The 13,619-nt window shown below is 39.5% G+C and overlaps 1 protein-coding gene across 2 annotated transcripts in view; it reads left to right on the top strand.

Annotated features, from left to right (window-relative positions):
• Nucleotides 1-2,817: 2,817 nt before the first annotated feature.
• The window catches only part of pax5 (paired box 5), a 53,104-nt gene continuing 42,302 nt past the window's right edge, over nucleotides 2,818-13,619 (top strand). For both annotated transcript variants that reach the window (XM_086083369.1, XM_086083368.1), the window contains exons 1-2: nucleotides 2,818-3,759; nucleotides 11,540-11,705. In XM_086083369.1, the coding sequence (XP_085939495.1) occupies nucleotides 3,717-3,759; nucleotides 11,540-11,705 (209 nt within the window). In that variant the 5' untranslated portion in view covers nucleotides 2,818-3,716. The remainder of the gene's footprint in view (nucleotides 3,760-11,539; nucleotides 11,706-13,619) is intronic.

Raw genomic sequence — 13,619 nt, 5'->3', positions numbered from 1 at the left:
CAACATTGATAAACGGGCTTTTATTTCGATAAACATTCATACCGGTAGAAAGAAGGGTGGGGGAGGTAAAAAAAAAAAAGAGAGAAGAAAAAAAAAGCAGAGATGACCTCAAGTGCCCCTCAAAGTGCATGAGAGCTTGTGGTCAGGCCTCACTTGACTCCTCATTAGGTGCATTATCAGCCAACCAAGTCATAACAAATGGACCAATACGTGCGAATCACCTATGCGCAATTTGTTGGCATATTGCCTATTTTATTTACGATTGTTATACTTCTATTTTCAACACATTTCCAAATGAAATGTAAGAGTTGAGATATACGAGCTCTTTCTCATTATGTTGACAGCCATGCGGGCGTGTAATAAACGAGCTTGATGGAGTTAACATGCGCTATTAATTTTTCATTGCTTTTTCGTTTCGAGGCTCGGGCGCAAAAAGGCAAAACAGTCTTTCACGCTGGATGCATGGAGGGGAAGAAGAAAGACACTACAACGTCGCCTCCAATTTGCTTCCACGTGATTATCACCACCACATTTCTTCTTACTAATGTTTAAAAAAGTCTAATCTCCCCTTCCCTCCTCCGCGCTCCCATTTCCAACATTGAGGGGTAATGAAATATGGTAATGTCTCAGGACCCCCGGATTAAAGTCGTCCCACCCTGATGGAAGTTTTCTCCAAATTTCCAAGCCTAAAGCAACAACAATTTGTATACATGATTGCTTGTGTTTGGCTGTTTTTAATTGCTTATGTATTTAATTTGCAAATGGGAGGCATGTGACGATAGCGCTTCGTGGCTTCCAAATCTGTAATTCAAATTGAGCCTTTAACTGAATTAAGAAAACAAAATTGGTAAAAAACAACAACAAAAAACAACACATATATATATATATATTAAGTATCCTCATTCAATGCAGCCATGTTTTCTTTTTACTTAACATGTTTTTAATGTACTGTATTGCAATTTACCTTAATCTATAAAGTGAGGTCAAACTCAAAACAGATCATCGAAGCATTTAGATAAAGCATTACGTGTCAAATATATAATTTATTATTATTATTATTATTATTATTATTATTATTATACATCCATCCATTTTCTTGACCACTTATTATTATTATTATTATTATTATTATTATTATTATTATTATTATTATTATTATTATTATTATCCAACGTAGCCTTAATGAAGGAGGCTCTCGTGTCTTCGTGCATGCAAATCAAACGCCTAAATTGCCAATTTTAGCCTGTCATTTTATCAGTCCCCCTTTTCTTTTATATAAACTACGGACTGAAGTAGTGGTAGCAGCATTGTTTAACACCTGCGCAAAATATTTTATAGGCTAATTCATATACATGAAGTTAAGGGGGTAAAGCATTAAATGTGAATTTTTTAATGCTCATGTGGCAACAGTAATAATGAAACTTTTTGTTGTCTTGTGGTTTGGTTCTTTTTGGCATGAGCAGAGCAAGTAAATAATGCAATGATAATATTGACTACCTATAAGACGTAATTAAAACATTTGGATCACATAACTACATGAAGCAATTGTTAAAGTAAAAATTTTTTGTACGTATTGCGCGAATGGCTAAACCTGTTTGTGCATAAGGTTGACCGCCCCCTGGTGGCTCATCTGGGAAGCACACACAAATGTTTGTGTTTTCTGAAAATAAAAAAAAATCTCAACATTAATCAGAAAGCGTATTTCTTTTAATTTGCACTGCTTTCAACATGTGAAAGGTTCCAGATATCTAAAAGAACACCACTTAAGTGGGGCTAAACCAACATATTTATTGATTGAATAACATGAAGTATTCAATTAACTCATATACATTCCTTGACATTTCAGGCTGTGTTGAATTCTTAAAAAAATAAAAATAAAATATTATTATCATGTATTTTGGTGCTGTCAATAAGGAATCGGAGAAGTAATTTGTTTGTTTTAGTTGTGCATATGCAGGTCTGCTCTGAGGCTGATGTAGAATAACTGAGAAAGTGAAATGATTAGATGTCGAGAAGCAGGAAGCACACGGAAATAACTATTTCTAATTTGGCTCACGCTTAAGGCTATTTGTGTGCTTAATATTACACGACCGAGGCTCAGATATGCCTTAGAAAATCAGGTGGGACGAACATTTATTGAATCTCCCCTCTCTCCTCGCAGTTTGCCGCGATGCTGGATAATTGCACTTCATTAAAACGACGCCCGTTTGAATCCACAATCAGGTAATGGACGAGAACGCTTGTTTTATTCTTCTCAAGCTAAAGATTTATAAGAAGTTGTAATATTGACGACAAGCCAATTGTTTTCAGTGAGCTCAGGACATATTTTATGTAAACTAGAACTTTTTTTTGTCCATAAAATCTTTGTAATTACGAGTTTAATGTGTTTTAAATGCTGTAGAATTGGACTCACACCTTGCTGCAACAAAGCCTCATTTTAGTAATAGTCATTTAATTAGATATTTAATATTGACACGGATAACTTGAGCGCAAATGCCCACAAAAGCGTGAGGTTTCTATGTGCTTAATTGAAATTAAACGTAAAACGGCATGTGACTGCGTCAAGTTGGGAGGGGTGCGGTGGAGATCACCCATTGGCTGGGGATTAAAACAAGCGCAAAGCGTCATTGGCTCCTGACATTCGTGTCGACCAATCGGAGCCACGCACTACCCCGCCCTTTCAGTTCAAAGCGAGTCGTGACGCTCTAGCGGTTCTCAGGTTGTGATTGGCTGGGAGGCGGATGAGTGACAGGCAGCTGGCCGGCGGGTGGACGTCAGGCTTCCAGGGGGTTGGGAGCGCGGGCGCTGTCCGCAAGAGAACAGGTCCTGAAACGCGGGGGTGCACTAGCAAGCAGCCGCACTCTCGCTTCTTCAAGCCACCCGATTTTCTACACGTTTACACCACCGCTTCCTCCTCCGCTTATGTTCTGGGATTTGAGCGAACTCCTTTCCAACTCGTGCGGGACTGTTCAGTCGGAGTTGGGGAGCGAATCGTTGAAAAACCGGGTTCGGTTCTGAAGAAGTGTCACCGTTTTTCTTCTTTTCTTCCGGGGCTCGGTGGATATGACACTCAGACGTGGGATCGCTCACTTGCCATCTCGAGTTTTCTTGATGGGACATCACGCAAGACAGGAATGGAAAACACAACTCATTGTGGATTTGTGACATTTTTAGTTCATGAAACAGCTTTTTGATTATTATTTTTATTTTTTTATTGCGAGACTAAGCAGAGAAAGTTGAGTCAAAGGGCGAGAACTGACTGTGAGGGCCAGAAAGATCTTTTTTTATTATTATTATTTTTTAATATATAGATTTTGAAACGTTTTTTTTTTCTTCTTATTTGGACTGATCACTGTGAATTTTAGAAGAACATTTCAAGGGATGAGTGCCATTCTCGTTCTTTTTCTTCTTTGACCGACTGTGGTGTCACGTCCCATTTGAGGACAGAATTTGGACACTACTTCTTTCATTCCGATTCCAAAGCTGATTTTTTCACCCCCATCCCTAATTGCTTCATTTATTTCACTACAGTTGGGGAAACTAACAAGCGACCGAATCAAAAATAGACTTCGACTTCCTTTCTTTCTTTTTTAAACGGAAATACTTTGCATCAACTGGAGGTCTATCAAGATAGAGGTTGCAAGACTGCCCTTTTTTTTTCTTTTTTTTTTCTTTTTTTAAATTTTTTATCGGGGCCTTCGAGCCCCTCAGTCCACATGGAGATCCACTGTAAGCACGACCCGTTTGCGGCTATGCACAGTAAGTTTATGACTTTTAATTTTCTCATTTTGCACGCTAAATCGAGATTACAATTCAAATGTGCGCCAATGCAATTGTGTAGGCTATTAGGTGCATGCAAAAAACTATTTTTCTTTATTGTTCCATCTGATCTTTAGGACCTGGTAATGACCTTTTATTTTTTTCTCTTATATATATATATATATATATATATATATATATATATATATATATATATATATATATATATATATATATATATATATATATATATATACATATATCATTTAAATTACATAGTAATCGTTTTGTAAATTATTTAGAAGAAATACATGAAACACTTTAACATGTTGATGCTTTTCTTCATTTTCTGGAGACTGAACTTGCTTGAGAAAACTTAAAATTGCACTTCGACATTCAGGCATGTTGTTTCAGTTGCTGACCGCACTTTCCTGTCTAAGGAAAGACGACGTCGTTGTTGTTGGGAGTGGGCGGTCTGTGGGGTCAGAAATGGGAGAGAGAAAGAGAGTGGGAGATAAAAGGGAGAGAGGGAGTGAGAGAGCGGTGGTGCGAAGTCCATTGTGCTTTTGCTTATAACCTGGATGGACAAACTGAAGCTGCACTGTGAACAAGCTGCAGGTGCAACTCCGTGTGGTCTTGGAATCATAGATCGGATCGTTGTTCCCCAGAGGGGAAAACTCATCCCACAGCATCATTCAGTCATCAATGGTGCTATAGTAATTTATTTATAAAAAAAAAGGAAAGAAAGAAATGAGAATAAAAGCTGAGTTTTGACTGGCACTACAGAGAAGTATTAATTTAACAATTATTGCATGGTTGCTTACAAACTCCGTTTTTGAAAAAAAAAAAATATATATTTTTTGTGTACCTATTAAATTGTCCAGTGGGTGCACTAATAGATAAGAAATAAGTTTGTCAACAAAACATAAATGTGTACTTTAAATAAGAGGAACATTTCTAATAATAAATATTTGTTTGATATTTGCATCATGTTATATAGGCTAATATATAATTTAAACTGGACTTGAAATAAATATTTAATACAATTCTGTCTCCATAAACTTTATTTTGGAGTTTATAGGCCAAACATATTTTTAAATGATGGGCTTCTCACCTAAACGCCCACATTAAGCGTATAACAGGCATTTAAAAGCATTTAATAGATAATGCATTCATTCGTTGTTACCACCGGTGAATACCGGGGAGAAGCGTATTATGTGAAACACACGCGCGCGCGCACGCACACGCGCACCCTCACACTCACCCTCACACTCACACTCACACTCACACACACGCGCGCGCGCGCACGCGCTCGCTCGCGGAAAGGCTAGAACAAATCGTGTTTCTTCTCGCAGTAGTTGGCCTAAAGTCAATGATCCGCGGCGCGCTTGAAGGCAACAGAGAAGTTCTGGGACGCTTTAAAACGATTACATCTAAAAATGTCAAAAGGCAAAGTGAGCGAAGTTGCAATGAATCAACTTTGACGTGTGGAAATGCTCTTTTGGGATTGTGTGTGAACGTGTGTGTTTGTGTGCGTGTGTGCATGCTCGCGCGTTGTGTGTCTACATTTTCTCTTTTGCTTAAACGCTGTTGGTAAAATTAGTTTCACCGCTATCTCCTTTTTTTTTTATTACCATAATTTGAGCAGCAATTTCATCCGGCGTGATACTGTATGACAATATATGAAAACATTCTTGAACCGTTCCAATAAGTTTGAAGCGTATTATGGGCAGCTCGGAACAATATAGGCTATGTCCGTTTAAAAAAGCAACTGTTCCAGGTAATTGTGATGATAATGAGCTGAATATTGAAATGTTAATGTGGCATGCTTGCATCTTAAGTATGCATGGCTGTTCGTTGCTCGTATAACTAGTGAGCGGAAGAAAATGAAATATACATGTGACTTGCAGAATAATTCTACAACAAAATAAAACATTAAAGCCCCAATACTCAATATCATTTATGGGAAAAGCAACATAGACAATAAAAGAAGCCTGGCTTGCACACCACGCAGATGATCTCCTCAGTGTTTGCGCAATTGCGTATTCTCAGTTTTTCACTGACAACTTCTCAAACAGCTCCGCACTCATCTGTATTTTTTTTTTCCAACTATAGAACAAAAAAGGGCTCATTTTTAATTAGTTGTTTTTTTTTTTTTGAGGCTTTAGGCCGTGACCAGGCAGTGGCACAGGAATGTGGCAAGAAAAGAGAGACAGAGCCTAATGGACCTTATTTTCTGGATGGGGGAGCTTGAATATATTCTTCTTTATCTCTGTATTTATTTCCTCCTCCGGAAACAGTGAATCAATCAAACATTTAAGGAGGTGCTTTGCTCCCAAGTCAGCTCCTATAAATGCTATATAAATGAAAATACAACAGGGATGCATAATGACTCCTGGTCCCCCCACGGCTGGCGGGCTGGCAGGCGGTGTCCCTTCTGATTCTTGCAGGATAGAAAATGAAACTGCTGCACGTGCCAAGAGTTCCTCCTTCTCTTGAGCTTCAAGCTTTTAGAGGAAGACCTTCAGAAGCCAAGAGCTCCGATTTGGCAAAAAAAATCTTTGTATCTAATTTGCAACAAAACCTCTCCAGCTGCCAGCTGTGATTGAATTCCTGAAAGCAAGTGTTTAGTTTGTTTGGTCAGTGGCTTGAAATGACTGCAGCAGTCTGTCACAGTGAAGAATATCTGCCCCTGATGTGCAAATGTTCATTTTTGACATTTGAGGTAGTTTTTTTGTATTGCTTACTGGATATTTTCTCTGAAAACATGGTCTTTAAATTAAGTTTAACATTTGCAGTTGAAATAAAATCCACTGTCATCATTTGTAATGTCAGATGAGATGTCAGCAAATCTTGCAAGATTTTAGCTGAAAGATGGAAGTCTGTTTTGATTGGTCCTCAGCTTTTTTGTGTCACCACCGAAGGGTGGAAAATATGATGATAACCGTAGATGTGCAAGAGCATTGCAGTTAACTTGCTATCAATTACAGACACAAATTATTGTGGCGAGCAAATGCTGACTTTTGCTTGAAAAATAGATTTTAATCTCAAGGAGCCTTTGGATAAAAAAAAAACAATAGAAAGATTTAAAGGTAAAAATATCGATGGCAATGTTTAAGTTTGCCAACATTCTTCAATTCCTTCACTGTCTGATAGGCATCTTTAAATGGTGAGCATATAAGTAATGCATTATTTGTATTTGTTATGGCAGTTAGCAATCTCAAAAAGTTATTTAAAACATTGTTTGTGCAGTTAATAAAGTTTTTTTTTTAATGATAGTGACACTTTCAGCATTTAGCAAATTCATCCATTTTCTTCTTATTTCATTTGGGAATTGGTGTGAAATTAAAACTAGGAAGTCAAGCAAGATTCTGTTCAAATTGTGTTTTTGTGCCCTTTTCCCTATCAGTGTTAAAAAAAAAGGGGGGGGGGGATAAAATTTGGACACATAATCCAAATAGCTGTACTTTAAGAATGGTCTAATGCCAACAGTAAATACACAGATAAGTTGATACATAGTCATCTGGAGGGTTTATTTTGTTGTTAGTCACCAGACATTCTTTATACAAGGCAAGTTTTTTCATGGTCCGTCCCAGATAGGAAGGGTGAAAGAAATCAGTTTTTTTTTATTTGCGCTTATCTGCGAGACAAGGAGAGAGAGAGAAACAGCGGGGAGACTTTTATGTGTGCACACAGCAGGTTGCTGCAAAGTAGCTTTCTATGGAAGAACAAATCATCATGAGAGGAGTGACGACAAGGTTGGAATCTAGTGGAACCTCTACAAACACAAGCCACTCCTCTTCAAGCTTTGCAAAAATTTCAAATAACACTAGGAGAAGAAGAGCTACTGGAACATGTTAGAGGGTCAAAATGTCAAATTCGGAAACGTTTTAGTAAGGGTACAGGTTTTAGCATTTGTCTGTCCTAAAATCAACTATTAGTCATATTCAAATGTAACAGCAATAAAACACTGACCAATTTGTACAATGGCAAGTTGCGTTGCTACAGCATTCTTAATTGTACACAGTAAATTTGACTCTATTTAGAGTGTAACCAAATAGACTCAGTTTTAGACTAATATTTACACTTGGAAGAGAGTAAAATAAATATTTGAAGAAAAAAAAGTCACTCAAGGGTTGCAGAACTAACTCACAACCTTCAGCTTAGGAGACTCTACCACCTGAGCTATGCCCCTCCTACTGTTTCCTTATATCCACGAGACCAAAAACATCGTTTTTGATTCCAGTTGACTCGAGCAGATCGGCTGTCTCCCAAGATGAAGGTCGTGAGTTCGTTCCTCAACCCTTGAGTGACCTTTACTCATTTCTTTATTTTACTTTCTTACAAGTGTAAATATTACTCTAAAACTGAGTCTATTTGGTCCCACTCTAAATAGAGTCAAATTATACAGAATTTACTGGGTACCAAAAATTAATTAACAGTAAAAATAAACATATGTACCTCATATGGTGAACTGGAGTTTTTTTTTAAAGCCTTTTAAATTTGTAGTGATTCCTCTTCTCTTCTCTCATTCTTCATCTCTGCACATGGTCCTTTTTTGACAGATAGAAGAAAAACAAATTGTGAATATTTTGAAACTTGCTATGTAGGATACGCTTACATCTGATTTTTTTTTTTTTTTGTTTTTTACAGTTGAGGTTCCAGTACAGTATTTTGTGGATGGGGCGGTCAACAAGCTCTCGAATTGCATGCGTAAATGTCTGTGTGACACGCTTTTAAGAAATCTGCCGCTATAAATCTTGGTTAAATAATGAAGGATGCAGTTGCATGCCCCCCCCTAAGGGAAATGTGGATTTTAGGCCAAAGATAAGAAATGATTACTATGAGAAAAAAACACATCCCCAGGCTTTTCGCAAATAGAAGTCGTCATAATACAGCGGATGCTTTCAAATAACAGATAAAAAAAAAAAAAAAGTGTTCTGGACCAACTGACCCAATTTCGAAAGACCTCAGAGGAAATCTTAGTGAAAGGCAAAGTGGCAGGATGGTTATTCCATTGGCGACAATAAAATAAACAACAACAAAAAACAAACACAATAAGATCATTTTGTTTGACCTTTATTGTACTTATTTTGGATAAAGTGTCGATAGCCCAATTTGACAAGCAACATGACCCCCCCCCCCCCCCCACCCCCCTACAAGTGAAGTTGTAGTTCCTTCGTGTCAACATTTACACTTTTGTCGTGACGAGCACTCCTTGCAAGGCCTTGGTGGCTGCGACTCCATACGTTGCTATCTTTCAACAAAGTGATTGCTTTTTAAACGGTGGCAGCCGGGGCATCTGCATAATGAGTTTCCTTCTATCTAAAAAGAAATAAAGCGAGGAAGAAAGTGAAATAGCTTTGTTTAATTTCCCCCTTTGCATTTATCCCTCACGTGCAGACGTATTTTGTTTTGGAGCTGCAGGAGGAGCCTTGCTCGCTCTGTTTGTGTGTTTACTTGACGGGGATGCAGAAAAGAAGAAAGAGGTGGTCGGGTTCAGGGGAGAGCTTTTTATTTCAGCTAGGGGTATCCCTGTAGGGGTCATGTATTTAAAATCTATTACCCTCACAGCGAGGATTAGTGTGTGTGTGTGTGTGTTTCCCCTGAAGACACAATCACTATGGTAATACAAAAGCAGTGGATTACAGAAATGCTGCGTGGCCTTTTGATGCAACATATACTGTACCTGAACATATTGTTGGGGAAATCGCGCATTTCTCATTCCACTCATGCATGCTGCATTTCATGTTGGCTGACTTTCGTTGCGCATGTCGTTGATGCCATGGCTACCTGAAGGCAACATTAGTTTTGAGTGTAGATTTGGAGATTTGGGTTCTCTTTGAATTAAATTGTATATTGGAACAAATGTAAGAGATTGAGGTGATGTCATCAGGCGGCGCCTGGTTGCCATCTTGAGTTCCCGCCAGTTAATGCACAGACTTGGTTGGTGAAGGACGTTTTCAGGTCAACATGACTCATTTTTTAGATGCAAGGTAAAGTGTGACTGTTCCATATGCGACTTTGCAGACGTACGACAGGGCTTGTGTCATTTTTGTGAGAATAAACGGCGAGTATTTTTGATATCTCAAGCATTGGCGTAGTTGTGAATTTTCGCCTCTCGTCTTTTCTCTTCACCACCACACTGACGCAAAACGTTACAATATTTACAGGTCACTGTGCGTTTGAATGAGATACAATAGAAGGGCTCAAATCTAAAATGTGTCTAAAGTGACAGCTTAGCTCAGTGTTTGCTTGCTTCATAGGGATGTAACGGTATCCAAACATCACGATACGATATTATCACGATATGAAGGTCACGATATGATGATTATCACGATATTGTGGGGAGGTGGGCGATACAAAAAAGGTCGCAATATTGTTAAAAAGAAAGAGTTCATACTAAAAAAACACACACACAATATTGTGCTTTTGTGCATTACATCAATGCATATAAACAACCTACAATCTTTCATAACGCTTAATATTGAGGCGCTTACTTGCTAATGCGCGCATACATTGAGTTCCTCCACATGTCGACTCGGTTCACAAGCATATTACGTTCCCCTTCATCTGACCATTAGTCTGGATTTTAAACATATAAGGGCCAAAACATGCCTTGTGAAAATTTAACTGCACTAAAAAAAGTAGCCACCAGAGGGTGCTAGAACTGCACAAATGGAAATCAACCTGACTTTTTGAACAGATGGGCTGCTTTTAATATCGTGACATGACGACGACGATATATATCGTGGCAGTTTTAATATCGCGGTATCACGATATTGCCGTTATCGTTACATCCCTATTTCTTCGTACACTATTTTACAAACCCTGGAATATAAAATGGAGAGCTCTACAGCTGATTGGAATTATGGTTCAGCCGCTGAAGGTCTGCCATTAGCATTATTATGTTTTGGCCAAAGGAGGAAAGCAATATTTCTCCAAATGCAGAATTTTTACTGGATCTTATTAGAATGTATCCAAATTGTGAGGTGGTTCATTCCAGTTTGTTTCCATTCTGTGTCTTTATACCAGCTTCCCTCGGGAGAATATTAGCGGCGTCACTCAGACCCCTGTGGGTCAATAATTGAAATCCCTTCATTTACTTGAAATCTTTGCTTAGTCTGTCCTGGCTAAAGGCTGGCCCAGATAGTGTTATATTGGTAAGAAAGGATTTATTTAAACGGGAAGTCAACACCCCCAAAAATTCTTGACAATAATATGTTCTATACAGCCCTACTAGCGAGTGTAAATACGGTATTCTGGTTAATATTGTGTTAGTGGAATATGAGATAAGTAGCAAAATCAAGAAGGCAGTCCTTTTGCCACTTGCTGTCGAGTGAAAATGACATCACAGCTGCTCAGGTCTCAGGTAACAACCAATCACATCTCAGCTTCAGAAAACAAGTCGTCTGTGATTGGTTGTTGCCTGAGCAACTGTGATGTCATCTTCAGTCGACAGCAGGTGGCAAAATGGCCACCCACTGAGATGGATAAAAACTGTTGTAATTTGCTGCATAAATCATATTCCACAAATGTGACATTAATCAGAATGTCATGTTTAGACTAGTGAGGTCACATATAACATTATTATTGTCAAGAAATGTTTAAGGTTGACTTCCACTTTAAGATATAGGCCCGAACTTTGAGTGTGTGGTTCCGTGAAATTGCATCACCTTGTGATACCAAATACAGTTTGACTGTTTGCACGTTAACCATGAAACATTCCGAATGTTTAGTAACTGACTCGTGGCTTGGACCAACTGTCTGCTTTTTACAGGGCATGGCGGCGTGAACCAGCTTGGGGGCGTGTTTGTAAATGGCCGACCTCTCCCGGATGTTGTGCGGCAGCGAATAGTAGAACTCGCCCACCAAGGAGTGCGTCCCTGCGACATCTCCCGCCAGCTACGCGTCAGCCATGGATGCGTCAGCAAGATACTGGGCAGGTATGCCTGACACGTACGCGCAGACACACGTGTGACCTTTGAACTTCACTTTGGACTCACTACATATAGCAAGGATAATAAAGTTAATGGGAGATTTGGTACTCATCTACAGTAGGTCATACATCAGAGATGCTCTGCTGCCAAGATGGCAATTTCCCCTGAGCTTGCACATTTCCACCGCCATCATCTCCTCTCGTTTCTCTCGGTCTTGTTCGTTTCTTTTTATTCTGACTCCCTTTCACCTTCCTTTCCCCCCCTGTCCGACTACTTTTTCCTCCACCTTTATAAAGCCAATTTCAAAAGTAAATCCCGGCTCGTTCCGTCTGCCAGAGAAGAAAGGGGCACAAAGGGGGAAAAGATTCATCACTTTTTGGAATTAGCATCAAAATGAAAGTGGCACCATATTTCAGCACCACAAAATATCGCCAAAGGAGAATAGAGACGAGGATGGAGAAAGAGGCTGGAGGGGGCATGTTGAAGAAGAAGTAAGGAGAAGTAAAAAAGGAATTAGAAACGGAGAGACCATTTGTGGCGACGGCAGGGAAGGATTAGCCACAGCGACCCTCAGCTATATCAAAAAATGTGTTGCTCATTGTTCTCCCTTGCTTTTTTTTCTCTCTCTCTCTCTCTCTCTCTCTCTCTTGCTCCTTCTCTCCGTCTCCCTCAATCCCTCTCTCCCCCCTGTCCTGGCCGTTCAACTCACTGAAGCGTTACCGCGAGAGGGGGAGGAGGGGATCGTGGGATGCAAGGAAGGAGGGAGGCTTGTTTTATCCTCTTCTCTCTGTCTCTCCACTGCCAGCAGAACAAAAACACCAACTCTGCCTCCTTGTTTGTGTGTACGTGTGTGTGTGTGTGTGTGTGTGTGTGTGTGTGTGTGTGTGTGTGTGAGTGTGTGTGCGTGTGTGTGTGGCTCATCGGTGCAGATATCAATAACCACGCTCATTTATTCACCAATGATTTGCCTGTAAATAATTCAAATGGTTTCCCACTAGAAAATAGATTGTTCTTTTCCTTTAGCAGTGTTTAAAGTCCAGCTGTGAAGAGTGGAAATGGCAAGCGCGCGAACGCACACACATACACACACACATACATGGGGGGAATGCACTTTTAAAGAAACAAACATCACGGGAGGGATTACTCCAGCGTGCAGTGGCGGTGAGAGAGAAAGAGCAGCAGGTTTAAGACTGACTGACAGCTTGCATCCACACACTGCATCCCCCCTTTTCCTGCGAGCAGGGTAGCGCATTTGCTGTCCTCCACCAGTCCACCCACCCCACCACCACCACCACCCGCAGCCCACCTGCCCCTTGTGCATGCAAATACATTCATGAAATAGCCACGCCGGAAAGAAAACTCCTGGATCCGTCAGTGTCACCCTCGTCTTGCGTTTGACTGTCAGTGTGATACGCAGTCACGTCAAACGCGCGAGGTCGTACAATTTAATAGAGAGCAGAAGTCAAAACAACATTATCTGAAGAAATGGAGTTTTAAAGTCACATCAAAAATCCACCATATGAACCATGACAAATCATTGAGCATATATGTACTTTAAGGGAGTAACAAGTGTGTTTTGCCTCATTTTACCCGCAGTTTTTCTATAATGAAAGGATATATATGTCATATTTTGAACGTTATTGGAATGTAACACTAGCATATCCATGAAAGTAAGTCTCTGTCCGACAGTAATGATAAATGAACACTGAATTTAATATTAGAACATTAGTTTTGTTTACATGGTGATGTATGTGGAATCAACGGCTCATTTTTGATGTAACCAAATCTATGCTCAAATTAAGCAGTCCACAGTAGGCTTAGCTTTGCTAAACATCTGCAGCCATATTGCTCACTACAAATGTCAACTACTGCTAATGGGCTATTTTGGGACTATTTTCATTTAGTGCAAATCGAGCAGAA

Source organism: Leptonotus elevatus, chromosome 8 (genome assembly GCF_054856555.1).
Source record: "Leptonotus elevatus isolate MCC_2025b chromosome 8, RoL_Lele_1.0, whole genome shotgun sequence".
In the NCBI taxonomy this organism is placed as follows: Eukaryota; Metazoa; Chordata; class Actinopteri; order Syngnathiformes; family Syngnathidae; genus Leptonotus; species Leptonotus elevatus.
This window is presented reverse-complemented; position numbering and strand designations above follow the sequence as displayed.